Consider the following 20,115-nt stretch of genomic DNA (forward strand, 5'->3'; position numbering starts at 1 on the left):
ATATATCTGATGTTATTAATATGCATCCTCAAAATAATAAATGAATACGCTAGATCGTAATCTATAGATAGTACGGCTACTATAGATGCCGCAGCATCTCTCGCGATATTGCAAACCGTACAAAACTTTAATTTTTTAAGTGAACTTTTATCAGTGAATATAACATAATGAATAATATAAATATCATAGAATCCTATTCTCATATCGGATATTATGATGATGATGATGAATAGAATAGAATAAAATAGTTATTTATTCACAAAGAAACAGGTACAAATTGATATGCTTATAATATAATACCTTCTAAGTAGTGTTAAACCCTAAGGCCAGTTATTTCCCGAATTTAATCCATGCAGTTTCTAGCAGTACTGTATCATATGTATGTTGTTGTTGTTGATGATGATGATGATGATCATGATGGTGATGATGATGATGATGATTCTAAGGTCAATGTGCGGCAATATCGGGCGGCGGTACTGCGCGCACATGCAGCGGCGCGAGCAACACCACTCCAACACGTCAGATATGCACAACCACTGCGTCAAGTCAACTTCCGCAGACGTGTTGCGGCAGGCCACCTTCTCACGCCCTGAAGATATTGTATTTGATACTTGAGTAAGTGAGATATTGTTTTTGGTACTCTTTTTTTATGTTACAGTCGGCAATGGAGCTGGTGGGACGCCTGATAGTAAGCGCTACCACCGCCCATGAACATTTGGAGAGGCATAAGGTCCATAGCAGACCTTACGCCTCTACAAACGGATGGCCGACTTTTTGGGAAGGGAAATTAAAATAGGATTGGCGATAGGAATAAAGGAAAGCACTGGGAAGGGTAAGGAAAAGGACATGGGCCTCCGGCTCCCCCACTCACCGAACGAAACACAGCAGAATGCTATTTCACGCCGGTCTTCTGTGGGGGTGTGGTACTTCTGGCTGACTGAGCTGGCCCAATTCTTGCCGAAGCGTGCTCGACTACCACATCTACTACACTACACTCGAATGAGATGTTGTTGGTGCTCGATAATGAGGTGCTTTTGGTACGTGGTGGTGTGTTGCGAGATATTGTTCATACACGAGTAAGTAAATTATTGTTTTTTGTACTCGAGTAAGTGAGATATTTTTAGTACTCGAGTAAAATTTTGTTATGTGAAAGCATGTTAAATTGAATGTGTATTTATAGTGCAGGGAATAGAATTGGTTCATTGGTAGTTAGGTTAGGTTAGGTTAGGTTAGGTTAGTGCATTTATATATATTTATATATTATAGTGCAGGGAATTGAATTGGTTCATTGGTAGTTAGGAGTAACATTTTGTGCCAAAATCAAATCTTGGTAAACTAAACGTGATATAGGAAACAGAGTTTAAAAATATGTGAAATAAAATAATTTCTATTTAACAAAATAAACAATACATATCCTACAATCATGAGAGGATAGCACATCATTTTACTGCATAATAGATACATAATACTATACTCAGATAAATTTATACTATCTTTAGCACTTTAAATATTAATTCCCATAAAAGGGACAATTCTTATACATTTACTTTTGGATTGTTCTTAGGTGTATTATATATGGGAAAGTAACTAAGAAGAAGAGAAGTAAGAAGAGACAAAGGGCTCTTCTTCACGCCTAAACCACTGAACCGATTTGGATGAAAATTGATATAGAGATAGTTTGAGAACCGAAACAGGAATTCAGATAGTTTTTATCCAGAAAAATTGAAAAGGAACTGCAGTTATATAGGGAAACCTCCCACACATTGTATATTTTCTTATTACTACGCAGGGGAAGGCGCGAACGGAACAAAGAATTTTTATTACATAGTAAGAATTATGTAACTAAAAACCTATATTTACATCTTCAGTACATCGAACCATATCTCTCAGTTGTGAACCGACGTGCCAGCCCATGTGGCTTGTACCAATATAAGAGTTTAGCCTCTAGGCATGATAACAAAAAGTTTCAATTATTTACGAAGGACAGAGACCTGAACACACAATGTTTAAAGCTTGAAATATGAATATGCGAATAAAAAATTATAACGTCGTTTGTTTTTATCCTCTTTGCCTTAGTATTAAAAGTCTAAAAAGATTTTTCTTTTCATATATATACATACTTCAAAAAAAAACAAGCAACAGTTCTTCTTAGTATTTTCTTGTGTTTAATTTTACGCGAGTATTATACATTTAGAAATTAAAACCTTTTTAACGGATTTTAAACGCGATTTATTCATTATATTATTAACCCGACGTTTCGAACACTTTGCAGCGAGCGTGGTCACGTTTAAAATCCGTTAAAAAGTTTTTAATTTCTAAACAGTTCTTCTGTCGGGTATTAATTTATTCAGTTCCTAAATAAGGGACCTTCTCTTTTAAGTTGAGCTGAACCAATATGATGAACCAGGTTGCCTGGTAGAGATTTCTGTCTAGCAATAAGGCCGCCTTTTGTACAAAATATTATTGTGCCATTATTTTGTATAAGGTTTACTTACGGTTTTGAACAATAAAGTATTATAAATAAATAAATATGATCCTAGAGACCATACCAATATCTATATAAAAACTCAAATAAATCAATTATTTATGATATGTTTCAAATAAATTAATTAACGAGTAGATGTACATACACATATTCAAAAACAATAATTAACCCAAGTGCTCAATAACTAATCGAAATAGTTGATTTTATTGGCTGATGTAATAAAATTTGAATAATTAATAGTAATACGCGCGATACACGTGTGGGCCAAATGATTTACCAATTGTTTACGCCAAACTTTCATATTCTTGAATAATTAAATCTAATTCTCATAGCGGGGATATAAATAATTGAAAATCCTAGATGTACATTTTAAAATTTATAAATGTGAAATTGAATTTATAAACGTGAATATGAAAATGCATAAAGAAATGTTTAAATTAGCACATTTTTAAACGAATCTTGAGGTTTAGAATGTTACTGGAATCGTTACTAATATTATAAATCCGAAAGTGTTTTTGTTTGTTTGATCTTCTTTCAAGTCGCAACGGAGCCGTTATAGGCGTCCTTTATGTATCTAGATATAGCTAAGGGTTAAAAGGCTAGAGAGTGACATAAGATATTATAGACATTTTTATTACGGGGAAATAGTTCACTCCCATTGGACGATTCTTTATGATACGCATTTGAGATCTTGAAGTCCCGTGTCCCTCTAGTGGGGTATGGGGCAGATGATATACATCTGTTTCACTGAACGATTTTCCGGGAATCGAACTCACGGCCCTTCGGTGTTACGCTTACGCGTTATCCACGGTCGTGGCCAAGTAAAAATTAAGAAATTTTTAAATACATCTGCCCCATACGTGACTTCACAGGCGACATTTAAAAACAAAATTCACATTATTTATTGTTAAACCTCACCGATGAGAGCGCTCGAAATAAATTTATTAGAATCCATATTTAAACCCCCGGGCGACTATTAATGTTTATTGACGATGTCCCTTAAGTCATTTAATTGTATAACTTCTACATTATATCAACTGATTTTTATCCGCTTTGCTTTGAACGATTTCATAGCTTTTCGTTTATATATTTTTATATTTGTCCATTTTTTATAATAACACTGTTTCCAGCTTTAACTAGTTTTAAATAATGAGGTAACCCAGCAAATGTAGTGTTACCATAAAAATTATATCTAGTAATTTTTAAATTAAAACACCCTTATCACTTAGGGTTATTAAACCAGTTTCGACCTGTTTGCTCTCCACGTAATAGACATTACCAAATGCGTATATAAAATCAGTCAAGTGCTAGTCGACCTACATTAAGGGTACAAATAAGTTAAACAGCAACTGCAAAATAAAATGAACACCCATCCAATTAATAACCGTGAAATTGGCGTTTAACCTAGATTTTTTATTATTTGTTGTTTTAGCATCAACAGAAATGTATCATTTTTGAAAATTTTTGCCAACTACCACGAATCATGAGATAAATCCTCACGAACAGACAGACAAATGAACTGCGAAAGACGACAGAAAGTCTTAGTATTTTTAGGGTATCATACAATTTTACCCTCTTGATCTGGTACCCTGGTAGTTTGATTTTGAATTTATGAAGTACACATTACATGTTGCATTTTATTTTCTAAAAAAGTATTCATTTTTATAAAGTTCTATATAAAATGAGTGTTTCACCTGAAGCCTTATCAAAATCTTACTCCATTGCATGGATATCCTGTGACTCAATTCCCATCTAATAAAACATTATACCGACCCCTCGGCGGTAATGGAATTTCAAATTGTTTCGCGATGTCAAGATAAATGAATAATAATTAATTGATATTTTCCGAGCGATTTATATTGAGATTAGTTGGTAATTTATTTTATGTTAAATCCGTATTTGTGTACTGATTTAACATCAAATATATTGCCAATATAAAAAAAACACAATTGTCATATTTAACAATTGTCATTGTTGACTACTTCAAGAGCTCTGTGGGTTTTACTGCTATCTTTCTTAATGAATTGTTAAATATGCCTTATTTTTGAAAATTCTAGTTGCAAGAAACACACATTTACCGAAATTAAACTCATCAGCATTACTTTAAGGTGTATTTTAAAAATTACCAAAAGTAATAATACATTTTAAGCAATTTAATTCAACCTTATTCGGACGCATTAAAGACGAAATTTACAAAGCAACACGTCCAGAAACAAAATATTTATTTATATTATTTTGATGATATTAAAAAATTGGGGAATTAGTACACCTTTTCCCTAGTTAGAACTAGTTGTAACAAAGACATTTTGTTATCGCGCCAAATTGAATGCTTTCACTCCTCTAAATATCAGTCTAACGAGATCTCAAGCGCCATCTTCTGATAAGATGCGAAACAAAACGATCGATCATTGTATTCAAGTCTCAAATACTTCATAAAGAATGTATTATTCCGTGGAGGGAATGATAAAACTCAATAAACAAAGCGTTTATACAGCTGAGGAAGTATTCACGATTTTCGGCAAGACGCGTGCTATCTGACGGAACTAAATTGTTTCGTCTGACTGTATTTTGACTGAGTTGTGTTTGAAATTAAGAAATAAAAACGAGCAATGACAGTAATAAAGATATTTATGATATTTGAGTAAATCATATAAACCATATAAAAAGCATATAAATCAGTCATTTAAAGGCGAATATAATATAAGAACCGACACAAATGTAGCGATTTTATGTTATTAATTTTTTTGTTTGAAGATAGTTAGGAAGCCTGAAAGAGACATAGGCTTTTTTACCCCGGTGAAACATCTCATTCCCAAATAAATTCGCTATAGCCAGGCGGGTAAATCAGAAAATATAATCATACGTTAAAATAGCTATATAATTTGTAGACAATGTTCTTAAAATAGATTCGAAAGATAGCACACTATATACAACTTATGAATGACTGGCATTATATATCCAATCATTCGATCCCAAGACTCGTCGTTGGTCGTAGGGTAGTGAGGAGTGGGGGCCTGGTGACCTAACATACAGGCAAATTTTATTACCTAGTTTAGGCACAGTCTCACACTTATTTATGTACTGATATGTGTAAACAAAGAATATTACAAAAAAAGTCTACATATAATAACAAAAAGTACGATTCATCTCAGACCATCACTGTTTGCATCAACCGCTCGACTCAGTAACAATTATAATGGCATTCCACCCTCTATATCACAATAAATCGAATTTCCATTATACTTATAGCTGACAAAAAGACTTTGAGACCGTTCTCAAATCGCTAAGCCGGCCCGAATTTATCCACTTATTTTATACGATATTGTACTTTATAGCTGAGGCTTAAGAAAGCATTTCGTGTGACAGATTATTTTTTAATGACGATAATGTTTCGTGTAATTGTTTTTTTGATTGAAGTAAGTTTAGTGTGAAATGAAATATGACTTATATCTGATAAACGAAACGTGTTTGGTTAGTTGAGTTATATCGTACTGGTTAATGACCTGATATTGTGTATAAGAAAAGCGAGGGCTCGCTGGATTGTCTACCTTCTAATACGATGAGATAAATCAGTTTCATTCATATTTATCGTCCAAATAAAACAATCTATACAAACAAAAGCGTATAAATATATACAATTGTTATTCTGTAACTGGCAAAACAGATTTTTCATGTGAATATACATATTATGACTTTTCATTTCAATTTCCCTTAAAAATTGGACAATGTTATATGCTTTTTACCTTGTTCAAAAGATCATTAAATGGTCCAACGTATCAAATGTTCTAAATGAAAGACCAAACTTTTTATATCTTTGCCTGAGTACCAACTAGACGCTCGTCCAGGCTCCGCCCGGATATCAAGATTCTTGTTTTATCCCAAGGGAACATTTATTAATGAGGATAAAAAGTATTCTATAACCCAAGTCAGCTCATATCCTGTCTGTATATTCATCAAAATCCGTTCAGTAGTTTCAGCGTGATTGACGGACAAACATTCAAACAAACAAACTGTGATAATGTGATTAGTCGTCGTAGTAGTTATAATATCTTCTACAAACCTACGTTTCGTATAAAGATTAGAGAGTTTTTTTTTATATTCAACAATGTTTAATTTTTAGTTTTATAGCATTGAAATGCTTTATAAATGAGAAATTTTGAAAGAATAGAAAAAATTTGATCACGAGGTCTTCTCATTCAACAATGTTTTTGATATCGGCGTTTGATTAGCAATCTTTTTAAATTAAATACTACAAGGAATTAAGAATAAAGAAGGTGTTTAAGAAAGAAAGAAGGCGTTCAAGATCCGGGCGAAGCCGGGACGAGCGTCTAGTATTTAATATTCTTATTTCATTATAATATATACAGAAGATATAGAAAACATTTCTCAACATTTCTCCTTATTTTAATTTAGATTACAATTATGCCGTTATTTGAAGCCTTTTTATAAGTTCATTTAATGAAATCAGTCATAAAATTCCAAGATACCTATTTTTTATACTGGAAAAACGCTTTGAACTATTTAATTGTATGAAATAATTTAATTCACTCACAATGAAGTCAATTACTAGGATCCGATACTAGGAACTGCTAGAGTAATTATAATGTATGTTTGGCTGAATCGTCTATAATATTTGTTCCATGATATATTATGGGTAGATTTCGCACATTCTGGCTTAATTACGTAATAAACACAATTCATAATAATCGTTATATCGTATAGTGAATTAATAATTATGGAGGCGGGCCACGCACTATTCCTGCCTCAATTCAGAGTCTTAATTCAACAAGAGATTTTCAGCGTGCATCACCCATAATTACAGTTTCAGAATCAAGGTCCATAGCAGATCAATTTTTGCATCACAGGATAAGAATAGGAGAATAATCCTATTCCGGTTGTGTTTGAGCATTGCATTAAGGAACGTACAAAATCATGTGCGTTCTGAATTCACAGTCTTAATATCTCGATCCGGAATTCAGATTGCACCTTAGCTACACTGTGTCAGTTCGACCTGAAAAATTAAGAATCTAAAAAAAAGAAAACATAATTTATGTGGGAAACTGATAAAATGGATGCATTTCTGTGCTTTTTGAAATCAGAGAGGCATTCCAGTTATGTGTGGCTGGCCTAATTACACCTTTTTAAAGTGAAATAATATTATGGAATAAAATTTAATGTATTCAAATTTTTAATACTTACATAACGCAGAAGTAATAAAACTTGAATACAAAGTGTATACAAAGCAAGAATACATTTCTTTCATTGAAAGCTATTTTTGTAGTATTCACACTACGAGATTGCTACGCGCCTACGATTCGACATTTTCGTAGAAGAATGCTACGGTGCTACAGTAAGCCTACGCCCCCGCGTATAGACCGTATTCATGGTTTTTGTGGGGTATTAATTATTGCTTATATGTCTATGAATACATTTTTACCCCAAGGAGAGCTATTCGTAATGTCGAGTTCTACATTCACTGTGTATTATATGGGAATAGCTTTATAGCTATATGTATATATCAATGTATGTTTTGTTTTTCACTCACTTGCAAGAGCATCTTAAAATAACGGTGAAGTCCCCGTAAGGCGTTATAGGACAGCTGATATACATCTGTTTCATTTGTTCATTTTCTTTATCGATAGTAGGTGATCAGCCTACTGCCTGTGCCGTACTAGATCGAGACATTTTTTTTGTTAGTCCCCACCAGCAAACCCAAATTAGACTTTTGAATCGTCATATTACACAATTATAATATTAACCACCGGTTCGGAAGACAGTTTCTACAGAGCCGGCAAGGAACTCTATAGTTGCTCTTTTAAAATGATGCCAATGAACTGACGTGTAGTTCGTAAGCGACAACATTTCATGGATTGTCATCTTCATCTCTGAACTAATACATTTTTAATATAGTTTTTAAATTTAGTACTACTATACTAATCGATTAACCACTATGAGGAATTCTATTATATAAGCGTATAACTTGTCCCATAAATAATTTTTTTTCCTCGTGTCATAACTATGTCTATCTCCTACTGTTGTATGTAAGTCGATGTTATCACATTGCATGTATTGAAACGAATCCAAGACCCCTCGGTTCTCAGCTCACACATTAACCACTGTACCAAGAAGGCGGTCAAAGAGTATCACTAGGTATACCAAAATTATAAATGTATTTTTACTTTGCTGCAATTATAACTTATTTTAAATGAACTTGGATCTCAAAATTTATTACTTACCTTACATAATGCCATTATAATAAGAAAATAAATTTCTTAACTTATTTATGATACTCTCCGTCAGTTATTTTCATTATTTTTTTCCACAGTGTTGTATAAGCTTTCGCTAGTTGAATTAAGAAATCCGATCAAGCACTTACCTATAATGAGAAATGACTGGTATTGTGTTTAGATATTTTTTATCACTTAGTGGATAAGCTCTGACATTGGGTTGGTTTTATAACGATACTAGCTGTTCGCTCTTTCATCGTCCGTGGTACATATACACCATACGAAGTTTTCTAATGGTGTAAGAATCATTTGAAATCAGTCCAGTGTTTTTTGAGTAAAAAAGTGTATCTTAAAAGAGAAGCGTAGCGTTAAAGGCAAAACTTCACAATCGTTTCTTATTACGTCAATGGATGAAATAACAAATAGGTAGAAATTCATATAAGTTCACATAATACAACTTCATTAGGGGCTAACACAACTATAAAATCTGAACATCGTAGGTTGAATGTCATTCGTACCAAGCCATTCCCTCGACGTAAATGGAGGCATATTTGACAGTCATGGAGGCTTTTATGAGGGATTCCATACAAGCCTTCACGCCATTCTGGAATTTGACTTGGCCCATAATTATCTCTCATACTAGTTTACGCCCGTGACCTCGATCGCGTAGTCGAAGAAAAATATAAACACTTCCGGGGTTTTAACCATGTAGCTTTCGTTGACGTAAGATATTCGGAAAAATTATGTCCTTTCCCAGGTTACAAACTTTCTTTGTATCAAATTTCATCCAAATCGATCAGTCGTATAGGATTGAAGAAGAGACAGATAGACAAGCAGAGTGACGATCGGATTTATATTAGTAGGGATAATAAAACGTGAATACTCGAAATCTTGATGTATTTGTAGTTTTTGTGTACAAAACGACGTATATATAATATATTGAATTGTGTTTTTTATGTGGACTATATGAAGATACTAACCTTGATTATATCAATTTAATAATAAAGCTTAATATTAATACGAATTAACATAAATGAATAAAAAAGTTTTTTGTTAATTATATATCTATCAGAAAGGACTATTTACCTATTGATTTTATGTCACAAATTAAAACTTTGTTTAAAATGTATATTTATTGTTCCAGGTATAATAAGAAGAAAGAAGAACCGAGATGTGAACGTTCAAATGGTCATTGTTCTACACTTTCCAAAAAGAAGTTTCCCAATTCAACTGTATTTTTTTTTAGCTTGTTAACTGGGAACTTTCGACTGAGTGTACCGATTTTATTTAAAGCTAATGCCTCTTTTTCATTAAGATTAGTTTAGTTCTAACAATTTGAGGCAGTAAATTTTTTCGTTAAAAATGATAAGTATTTTTTTACTTTGATTAGAATCAGAAGTTAACTACTTGAAAAATGTAGTGTGAAAATTGTGTATTTGTAAAATGTTTGTATTTAAAAAATATACGATTGTGTATGTTTATCAGTTGTGTATTATCCATACTACAAGCTAGCTTTAAAAATCCAGATATTTATTTAATGATTAATATTCAAGGGAATGGAAAATAGAAAAATACCCGCTTATTCTTGATATTTTTTAATCTATTATAATGAGGCTTTAACGCATTATGAATAAAGCCTTTGTAATACAATATAAGCTGTATTGCGCCAATGTTAAACTTTTTTAAAGCTGATCTGTCCATAGTTGTGGGTAATAATTATATCCAAGAAAAGATTTTGTTTTAGATGTATAAATAATTTGAGAAATTTATTAGTAAAAAGTATTGCTGCTACAGAGTCTGTATATTTTTCTGGTATGGCTGAGAAATTTAATCTCTGTTTTTATCAATATAGTAGATATCAGATAAAAAGTAGTTCGTTTTTGATGAGATTAAGTTAAATTGCATAAAAACGGAACGCCGTCACGTGTAACAACTAGTTAAAAATCGTTTGCTTTATATTAACATTCCATTTCAAAAACCATTGTCTATTTGCGTTGCATGCATGTGAAAGGTTTTATACGGACAAACAAAGCGATTTCTGTTTTATATGTATAGTTCTATTCACTTGAAATGCTGTTTGGAGCATGTATGAGGTTATTAATTTATCAAGTATTGTGAATTGTTTGAAAAAATCTCTTGAATAAACTAGATTTAAAGAGAAGTATACATTTCGTATTATGTGTATGCACGTATTATAAAAAACAGTTATGTTCTGAAAGTATTTCCTATTATTATTTATGTTCCATTATAACCGATTAATATGTTTTTACAAAATAATATTATTCGATAATATCGTTGCCTGCCCATACATGTTCCCCACTGCAGGATCACAGACCTCCTATGAGGGTTCAGCTTATAATCTACTACGTTGGCCAAGTGCGGGTTGGTAGATGTCACGTCATGTCGTCGAACTTTTGATTCTTGGACATGTCGGTTTTCTCGTGGGTTTTTTCTTTACCTTTGAGCAGCCGTGATGTTATCCACATGCGTAGATACATTGAAAAATCATTCTACACGCTCGCTGGTCTCGAACCCCTGAATTATCGATTTTCATAAGGTCCTCACCACTGAGCCACCACTGCTTATTATTTGAAAGTTTTAATCAATTCAAAAGATGTCGAAATTCAAATGTTATCAAAATATATTAATAAAAATGAACATATAATATGTATACTCGGAATTTTGTACTTGTTATTGATTATCTGTGTGTAACTTGTAAAATATCCATTATTTTTTGACATTTCATTTACCATAATATATTCAGCATCTATCATCTAGTGAGGTATTATCGAAATCAATCCAACTCTATGTCAATATAAAGGACAATTTTTTAATTAGAAATATTTGAATACATACAGATTATGTAAAATACAGATTATAATAAATATGGAATTTAGTGTGTATAATATTAATATTGGGTAGATAATGTGTATAGGTTTATTATAATAAAAATAGAGATGATTTAAAAAAAAAAACTAGTATTAATAGACGTTTATCAGTGTTAAAGTATTATAATATAATTTAATATGACTTATGGGGAATCATTGAAAGTTTAATTCCATACGTAATATGTTTAGAAACTTCGTTTTTGTAATGGAGGTATTAGGATAGATGCCCAATATTTAAAAATATAATCAATTACGAACATTCTTGTGTACACCATATAAATATTAACGCCTTAGTATTATAGTCGTGGATAAAATTTTTATTGGTTGGAAAGAGACAGCATGATGTTGATTATTTCGCCTCTTTCTACTTGTGCAATTTTCAATTGTGAGGCCATCTTGTGTCTCTTTCTAATTCAGTGGCAACTGAAGCTTTAGCTTGTATGTGCTAATTACATATATCCTTTAGAACCTTGTTAATGAATGTTTTAATTATTAACAGGGTGAAAGAGACAAAACATAAGGCGATTTATTCATTAAATCCAGGCTTTACTGTATTTATCAATGTTTGTAAAATAATTTGATTTAGTCTCTTGTTTGCGTTTTGTGAAGCGTAGTTTTACAATACATTTTAAAATAACTTACACAATGCGATTCTATGCTTACTAAAGTGTTTTTCAACACTATGCAATTTAATTTATATTTATACTTTGTATTTATATCTCTCCATCATCATCATCAGTCCATATATGTTCCCACGCAGGGATACATGCCTCTTATGAGTATTCTGCTTAATTTAGACAAGTGAAATGTTGAGCTAGTGAAGTAAGTACTCTTTATTTGAAATATCTAATATTTTAAACTTAATTTAATATCTAAGCCTTAACCTAGCTTGTAGAAGAAAATCATATCTATAATTCTACTAATAATATGTATATAAATTAATATTTCAATGTGAAAAATAAGTGTTTGGATGTGAACAAACTTTAGTTCGAGATTAGATCGCCTTCTGTGTAATAAATTAATAGAATTAAATACATTAGGGTGTAGTTAATGTTAATACATCTAATCTATGTACATACAGATGTGTATACGCTACTTCTTATGAAACGTGTAGATTAGTTAATAGATTTATTGATAGATTCGATTTGTTATTTCTATGGGTTCTTCTTTTACTATCATTACATAAACAGAATAAGGACGTCGAGAAATCCTTCCACATACCTCCACATTTTCATTGCAAAAGAACTGAAAAATTTCATGCTTCTTTGAATATTCATGCGTCATATATTTGGAGAAATTCTTAAAAAATCAGTATTCACACACACTAACACACAAAACACACACACACAAACGTACACACACGTGCACATGTATCGCATACTCACTTGCACAATTTTAGGCTGAGGTCGCCTACGAGTTTTACCAGGGCGTTACCCGCTAACTTAAAACCGCCTGAGATGCACACTTCGCTTAAACAAACTTTTTGCTGTCATATAGTAAGTTCTACACGTGAGCATTGTCTAATTCACGGTTTCAAACTAAGACTATTAGACTTATATTAATTTGCTTCATCCACAAAAAGTGGGTGAAAACCACGGTTTATCCTTAGTGTGTCCTATGCTATGAAGATAACGCAAACACCGCAGTTTAGGGCTTGTTTGAGACACGCTGACCGTCCGTGCTGACAGCTGAAGCGTATGAACCTCTGTGAAGCGTTAGATAGTTGATAACGCGTAGGTATCAGCATGTGATGCGAAGGTCAGGCGTTTTGACTGTCAGCGTGCGGTCAGCGTGACACTAAACCAAGCTAAGAAGAAGCATCAAGCACTATCATTATCATTACGATAGCTGTCACACGCACAAGTCGATAATGAAGGTTGCAATAAAGCAGAAGTAAATATGGCAATGAAATCAGTTTGGTTTACGTTAGTATAAATTTAGTTAATTTTATAGAGAAGTTTAGGAATTTTGTATAATCTATATATTTAGTAATTAAGATTTTATGAACGTATTTGAATTTCAATGATATTATAACTCATTTAATGATTAACGAAATTGTAATCAAAAATTATTAATAATGTGTGTTGTATATATAGTTATTTAAATAAAGAACAAATAAATATGTGTGAAAATGTAAATAGTGTAGAGGGAAAAATATATAAATTATGTACTCAAAATAAAATACCTCAGAATCATTACCCAGGGATAGTTTTAGCAAGAGAATGTAATATAGGGAAGTGTAAATATTTTCTTAAATAGAATAGATTGTGTTTCAATTTATTTTGTAAACAGTTGTGAAATAAATGAGATATTAATAAATTATTGTTACTTACTTTCTTTTATCACGGAGGCTCAAATCCTTTTCCTTACCCTTCCCAGTCCTTTCCTTTATTCTTCTCGCCATTCTTTTCTTAATCCCATACCAAAAAGTCGGCAACCCATTTGTAGCAGCGTAAGGTCTGCAATGGACCTTACGCCTCTCTAAATGTGCATGGGCGGTGGTAGCGTTTACCATCAGGCGACCCACCAGCTCCACCGACTGTGACATGAAAAAAAAACGCCTACAATTCATATCCTTGCTAATATAAATGTAAAAGTATTCCTGTTTAGAAATTAAAGAGTTTTTTCGTCACAACGGAGCGATGGTATAGTTATATGTATATGTATAGATGGTATGTATCTGCAGATAGCTAGGAGGCTAGAGAGCGACACAGGACTTTTAACGGCGGTGAAACATCTCATTCTGATGGTAATTTCTCTACGCGGGCAAAGCCGCGGGCTTTAAGCTGGTGTATCTTGTGGTATCCAAGCTACATCAAGCTAGCGACAGCCTAGGGCCGATGGCCTCATTGACCAAAACAGGGTGTGGTCCTCCAGAATTTCACTGGGTGTGCGAGGCGCTGTCAGCCCTTCCATTCGTTAAAATCGTAAAAGTATAATGTTACGAAACCGTTAACAAATAATGAAAAGATTGCATCAAACCTTTGTAAGAGAATAGATAATTAATTCCATTAAATTTAATAAATAACCCAGACAACTTTTTGAGGATCTAAAAGCTATGCATTATATATACAGTTTGTAGATAATTAAAATGGTAGTCTGAGATATTTTAACAAGTATATAAAATTTTATACAATATGCCACCTGGTGGTTAAAACAATTATTTGATATTACATAATTATATTGAGAATTAAATTCACAAATACGCTTAAATCCTCAAACCATTACATTCATATTTGGGCTCTTACACGGAAAAATTGATATCTTTCAACAACGAAAGAGAATTTATGAATAATAAATAAATAATGGCGGGAGAATTAATATTAAGGATAACAGATATATAATGGGACTTTCCTGTAAGAGGGATGTTTTTTATACGATTACGTCTAAAGAATGATTGTTTTTTGAGTGTATGTACATACGTATTTACTATGTATGTAATACATCTGGTTTGATCAACCTTATCCTCTTTGGAAATGGGCACAATATTAAAAAAATAATGTATCATATCATTATTGCGGCCGTCGGAGGCTCGTTTTCTTTTCCTCACCTTTCCCTATCTATTCCTTCCTTCCAGTCGTCACTCGTTTTCCCTCCTCCAAAAAAGCACTCGCAGAGGCTTTTCCTCTCTGTTCATGGGTGGTGGTGATCGCTTACCATCAGGCGAACCACCATGTTTACATAATAAAGTAGTTTTTACGTATACATTTATAATAAATACAAATTAAGCAATAGTCTAATTACCCTATTAATTGAATCGTACCCAAGTTTTACTTTAGTATTATCATCGACAGCCATCTTTAATCCTCTAAAATTTCTGTGAAAGTCCATCGCAATAGATTACGTTTTCCTATACGTTACAAACGAGACACATAAATGAAGGTAGTTTTGATTAAATCCTTTAGAATCCCAGTAAAAATGAAACAACGCAAAGTCAAAAGAAAACTACGTGCTGAATTTCGTAATAGAAATATTCTAACATCTGTGGAGCTAGTGATGGCAGAAATAACGCTGTGAAATAGCTCATACTTTGAATATGCTAAATGCTGTCCTACTTCCTACTATCCTACTAATATTATAAATGCGAAAGTTTGTAAGGATGTGTGTGCGTTTGTTTCTCTTTCAAGCAAAAGCTACAGAACCGATTGCAATGAAATTTGATACGTAGATAGCTGGACAACTGGAATAACGTATACTTTTCATCCCGATATTCCTACGGGATACGGACTTACGCGGCTGAAACCGCGGGGCGCGGCTAGTTATTAATAAATTGAACGCTTATTATAAGCTTCACGAATGGAAAAGTAATTTGAATGAAACAAAAAAGGTAATAAATTGTGTTCAAAATCAATTTTCGAAGAACTATATACAATCCTAATATAAATCGAGCGTAAGCTGTTCTCAAATGCATTTTTCAATATTCGAAACGGAGTAAACATTAAAGAATATTAGGTATACACAACCGAACGCAATACGCCAAAAAGAAATCTTATTTCGATGAGTGAAGTCAGATTTACAAATAGTAGGAGTTGTGTGGTTTTTTTATGATTCTGTATTTGAGATGTAGCCGTTATTAATCACCGAAGATTATATTAAATTCGCACGTCAAATATAACATTTGTATCAAATTGAAGTAACCCGTGAAATCACCGTTATATCACAGTGATGCGCGATAACGTAGCAGCTTTACTTCACATGGACTGACCCAGTTCCCAACGAGTCCCGGCTCGGAAGTCGCAAGATTTTAATCATCTGAATTAACTGAATGCGCGGAACATTTTTTTTACGTGAAAACCTTTATATTTTGATACAGTGGTATCTGTCATTTTTATATTAAACTAGCTTACCGCCCGCGGCATTGCTCGCGTAGTCACAGGAAAGATAGACCCGTTTTCCTCGCGTGTTCCCGTTGCCGTGGGATTTCCGGGATAAAAACTTTCCTATGTCCGTCTCCTGGGTACCAAATCGGTTAATCCGTTCTTGTGTTATCAATTGTATAACTAACACCTCTTTCCTTTATGTATACTAGCTGTGACCCGCGGTTGAAACCGCGTAAGTCCGTATCCCGTAGGAATATCGGTATAAAAAGTGCCTATGTGTTATTTCAGTTGTCCAGCTATCTACGAAGCAAAATAGTATTATTATTCACCAATAGATGTCAGGAAAAAAAACACGAATAAAACACGAATATGACATTTTCTAAAAAAAAATCCTAGCTAGATCGATTTATCGCCCCCGAAACCCCCTATATACTAAATTTCATGAAAATCGTTGGAGCCGATTCCGAGATTCCAATTATATATATATATATATATATATATATATATATATATATATATATACAAGAATTGCTCGTTTAAAGATATAGATATATTAATCTACATACTATTTAAATACTATTACTTTATTAAGTAATACACACTATTTTTACACTTATGTGTAAAAATATCGAACCGAAAAACAATCTTTACTAAATACTTTGTTAACATGGATAACTGCAAAACAATTGCAAAATTAACCGAATTAATCAATCGATAACGTCCTCGCTATCACCAGACATAAAAATGATACTATATTATCGCTCGTTTGCGAGGTAAAAAGGGACAAATAAACAAACAAATAAAGAAGTTAACCTTCGCAGTTTCTACACTACAGCATTAGTAAGGATAGTCCTGCAGGACTTGAGTTTCGCATTGACGAGCGAAGTCAGCGTCACGTGCCATGAGTTATCATTTGGGAGACGAGGCTCTGAGCTGGAATTATGGAAATGTGGTTCGGACATGCAATTAGGCTGGCACTCACACCGAAAATGATACATTTTTTGTCATATCAACTAGGAGTTTATGGCCCTTCTTAATAGATACCGTTGTAGTACTCTTTTGTTTGTATTTGTAAAAAAGCAGTGGTGGCTCAGTGGTGAGAACCTCGTACTTCAAAATCGATAAGTCGAGGTTCGAGACCGGGCGAGCGTGCAGGAAATAAATTGATTTATCAATTTATCTGCGCATGTGAATAACATCACCACTGCTTAAAGGGTGAAGGAAAACATCGTGAGGAAACCGGCGTGTCCAAGAAGAAAAAGTTCGACGACATGTGACATCTGCCAACCCGCACTTGGCCAGCGTGGTGGATTATGGCCTGAACCCTCATAGGAACATATATGGGCTGATGATGATGATGACTCTTTTGTTATGTAACTTTCTGTTTTAAAATTATGATATAAAAATATTGAACCTTTTTAACATACATTAAACTGGCACTTATGATGCATATATTTTACATTACTTTTTCCATGTAGACTCACATTCTTTATATATACAAGAATGAAAAAATATACATAAAAATAGTACAGACTCATGTGGAATGAATTAGGATTAAGTTTGATAAGAAAATAAAGTTATCAGAACGAACTAATGGAAAATCACTAAGCATACTAAGTTCTAACATTTTGTTATCAATATGACTTGTTTCACAAAATTTATGTAGTTAAAAGGACGGTAGCAAATTAAATGAATACTACGTTGATAATTTATATTTTCAGGCACTTTTATTGAGGGCTGAGAAGTCTAGCTCTAATAACATATTAAATTTATTTGTATACATTACCATAATTGCATTTACGTTCAATCTTATTCACTCAGCTCTGCAAGTTTGTTTCGAACATAATCGTATTATAACAATGTGTACATGTCTTGAGTGTTACGCAACGGTGTAACAGGCGGCCGGACCCTCGTTAGACCGCGCCGTAATGTAATATCGCGAACTAATGCGCACTGAGGTTTAAATGCTTACTGCGCGTAGATAACACCCTACATCATAATTGATGGCGGACACACGGACTTTGTTTTTATATAAGACGATAAAAGTTAAGTCGCGTGTATTTGTGTTATATTTTAACCGATTTCAATAAAATGAGGTTCTCACTTCGACTGTACTGTTGAATTACTTCACGGAATTGTTTTACACTTCTTTATGTAACCTCATAACTTTTTACTACTGACCGATTTTGATGATGCTCTTTTTGTTTGAAAGCTGGAGCCTCTCCTGTGGTCCCATTTAGATTTAGTCTAGTTCTATCTATCGTATCAGTTTATAATTTGCCCCCACCTACCCACCTCTATACCCACACCCCTCTCCCTCTAAACCCTAACCGCATCATATTTTATGATTAAAGGGAACGGAACTACTCTATATCCTCTAGATCTGTAACCAAACAAATCAAATTAGTTACTACATAATAATTATTTCTACAAAAAGCCCACTGACGTCCCCGAGGGGGAGTACCAATAAAACTTCTAAAATGGGACAAAAAGAATCCTATCAAACGCATTTAGAATCACACCAATTGGTTGAAAACCCATGAAGTCATCAAGTAAGCACACCTAAAGAATAACAGTGAGCAACCTCCTTCGTTGTTGGCTTCAACACCAAAAAGATTTTAATCTTCTCTATAAAGCAAGTTTCATACTATTCAGTGCGGTGTGAAGCACCCTTATCAATGATCAATAATAATTACATTAAGCGTATATCTTGGTCCTATATGATTATTGGTCCAAGAGCCATTAACTTAATTTACGACTCCCATTTGTTATTTTACATGCGTATCATGAATTATTGAAACAAATTTAGATCTCGTACATGGTTACCACTGGTCTATGAGGCTTCTGTTTTTAGTCCAGCCATTTTCTACTAAAGTCCTACAAAACGACGTTGATATAGTGCGAAAAAGTTACTAACACAATCTCAAACTCAAATATTTATGTATTCAATTAAACTGAAGTACTATTGAATCCTTATTACATAGTTTTAACATTTATCAATTTGTAAAGGTAAAATTTTGAAAACGGTTTTCACATTAGTTTTTGAATCAACAGATACTATTATTAACATTGTCGTGAACGTAAAGATATATAAACCCTACAATACTTTATAAATGTGCATGATCTCCTATTCAGTACATAGCCTATACTTTCATTACGGGTGGAATTTTTAAGTTATTTCCTGATATGTTGAGAACTTGGGCTCCACCCCATCTTCCCTGTATCTTCTCGTGAAACTGAACTGCTTCTTTTATTGTACATTAGTCAGATTTTTTATTATTTCAATTCGACAAGCAACACAAGGGAACGGGAAGAAACTTCCACATTATATTTCAAACGATAGTAAATAAAACAAATTTGAATCTTTCCATGCTTCGCTGTTATATATCAATTTGAAATATCTCTCAACGAATCGTTATATTTTATTGTTAAAAAAAAACGCATGTTGTTTTTTTGTCAGCCCTCTGCCCTGCTAATTTCATGAAATATAATTTCACCCCAGTCCATTAAAACAATTACGAAATGTATGGACGCCCCTGTGTGATATAAACACTACATATGTGGCGCCTAAGGGTCTGCAAGTTGAGGTGAATAACCTCACAAGAGAATGCTTAACAATAACATTTATAATAAATATGTATTAGCTCCTATACTACACAAAAGTGTGGAATTAAAAGAAAAGGCAGCTAAGCTTA

The 20,115-nt window shown here is 33.1% G+C and overlaps 1 protein-coding gene across 1 annotated transcript in view; it reads left to right on the forward strand.

Moving 5' to 3' along the window:
- Window positions 1-9,885, forward strand: part of LOC119837818 (octopamine receptor beta-1R-like) — a 63,050-nt gene extending 53,165 nt beyond the window's left edge. Inside the window, exons 5-6 of the mRNA XM_038363589.1 lie at window positions 447-615; window positions 9,857-9,885. Of these exons, the coding sequence (XP_038219517.1) occupies window positions 447-615 (169 nt within the window). The 3' untranslated portion in view covers window positions 9,857-9,885. The remainder of the gene's footprint in view (window positions 1-446; window positions 616-9,856) is intronic.
- Window positions 9,886-20,115: the final 10,230 nt, after the last annotated feature.

This window comes from Zerene cesonia, chromosome 29, assembly GCF_012273895.1.
Source record: "Zerene cesonia ecotype Mississippi chromosome 29, Zerene_cesonia_1.1, whole genome shotgun sequence".
Lineage (NCBI taxonomy): Eukaryota > Metazoa > Arthropoda > Insecta > Lepidoptera > Pieridae > Zerene > Zerene cesonia.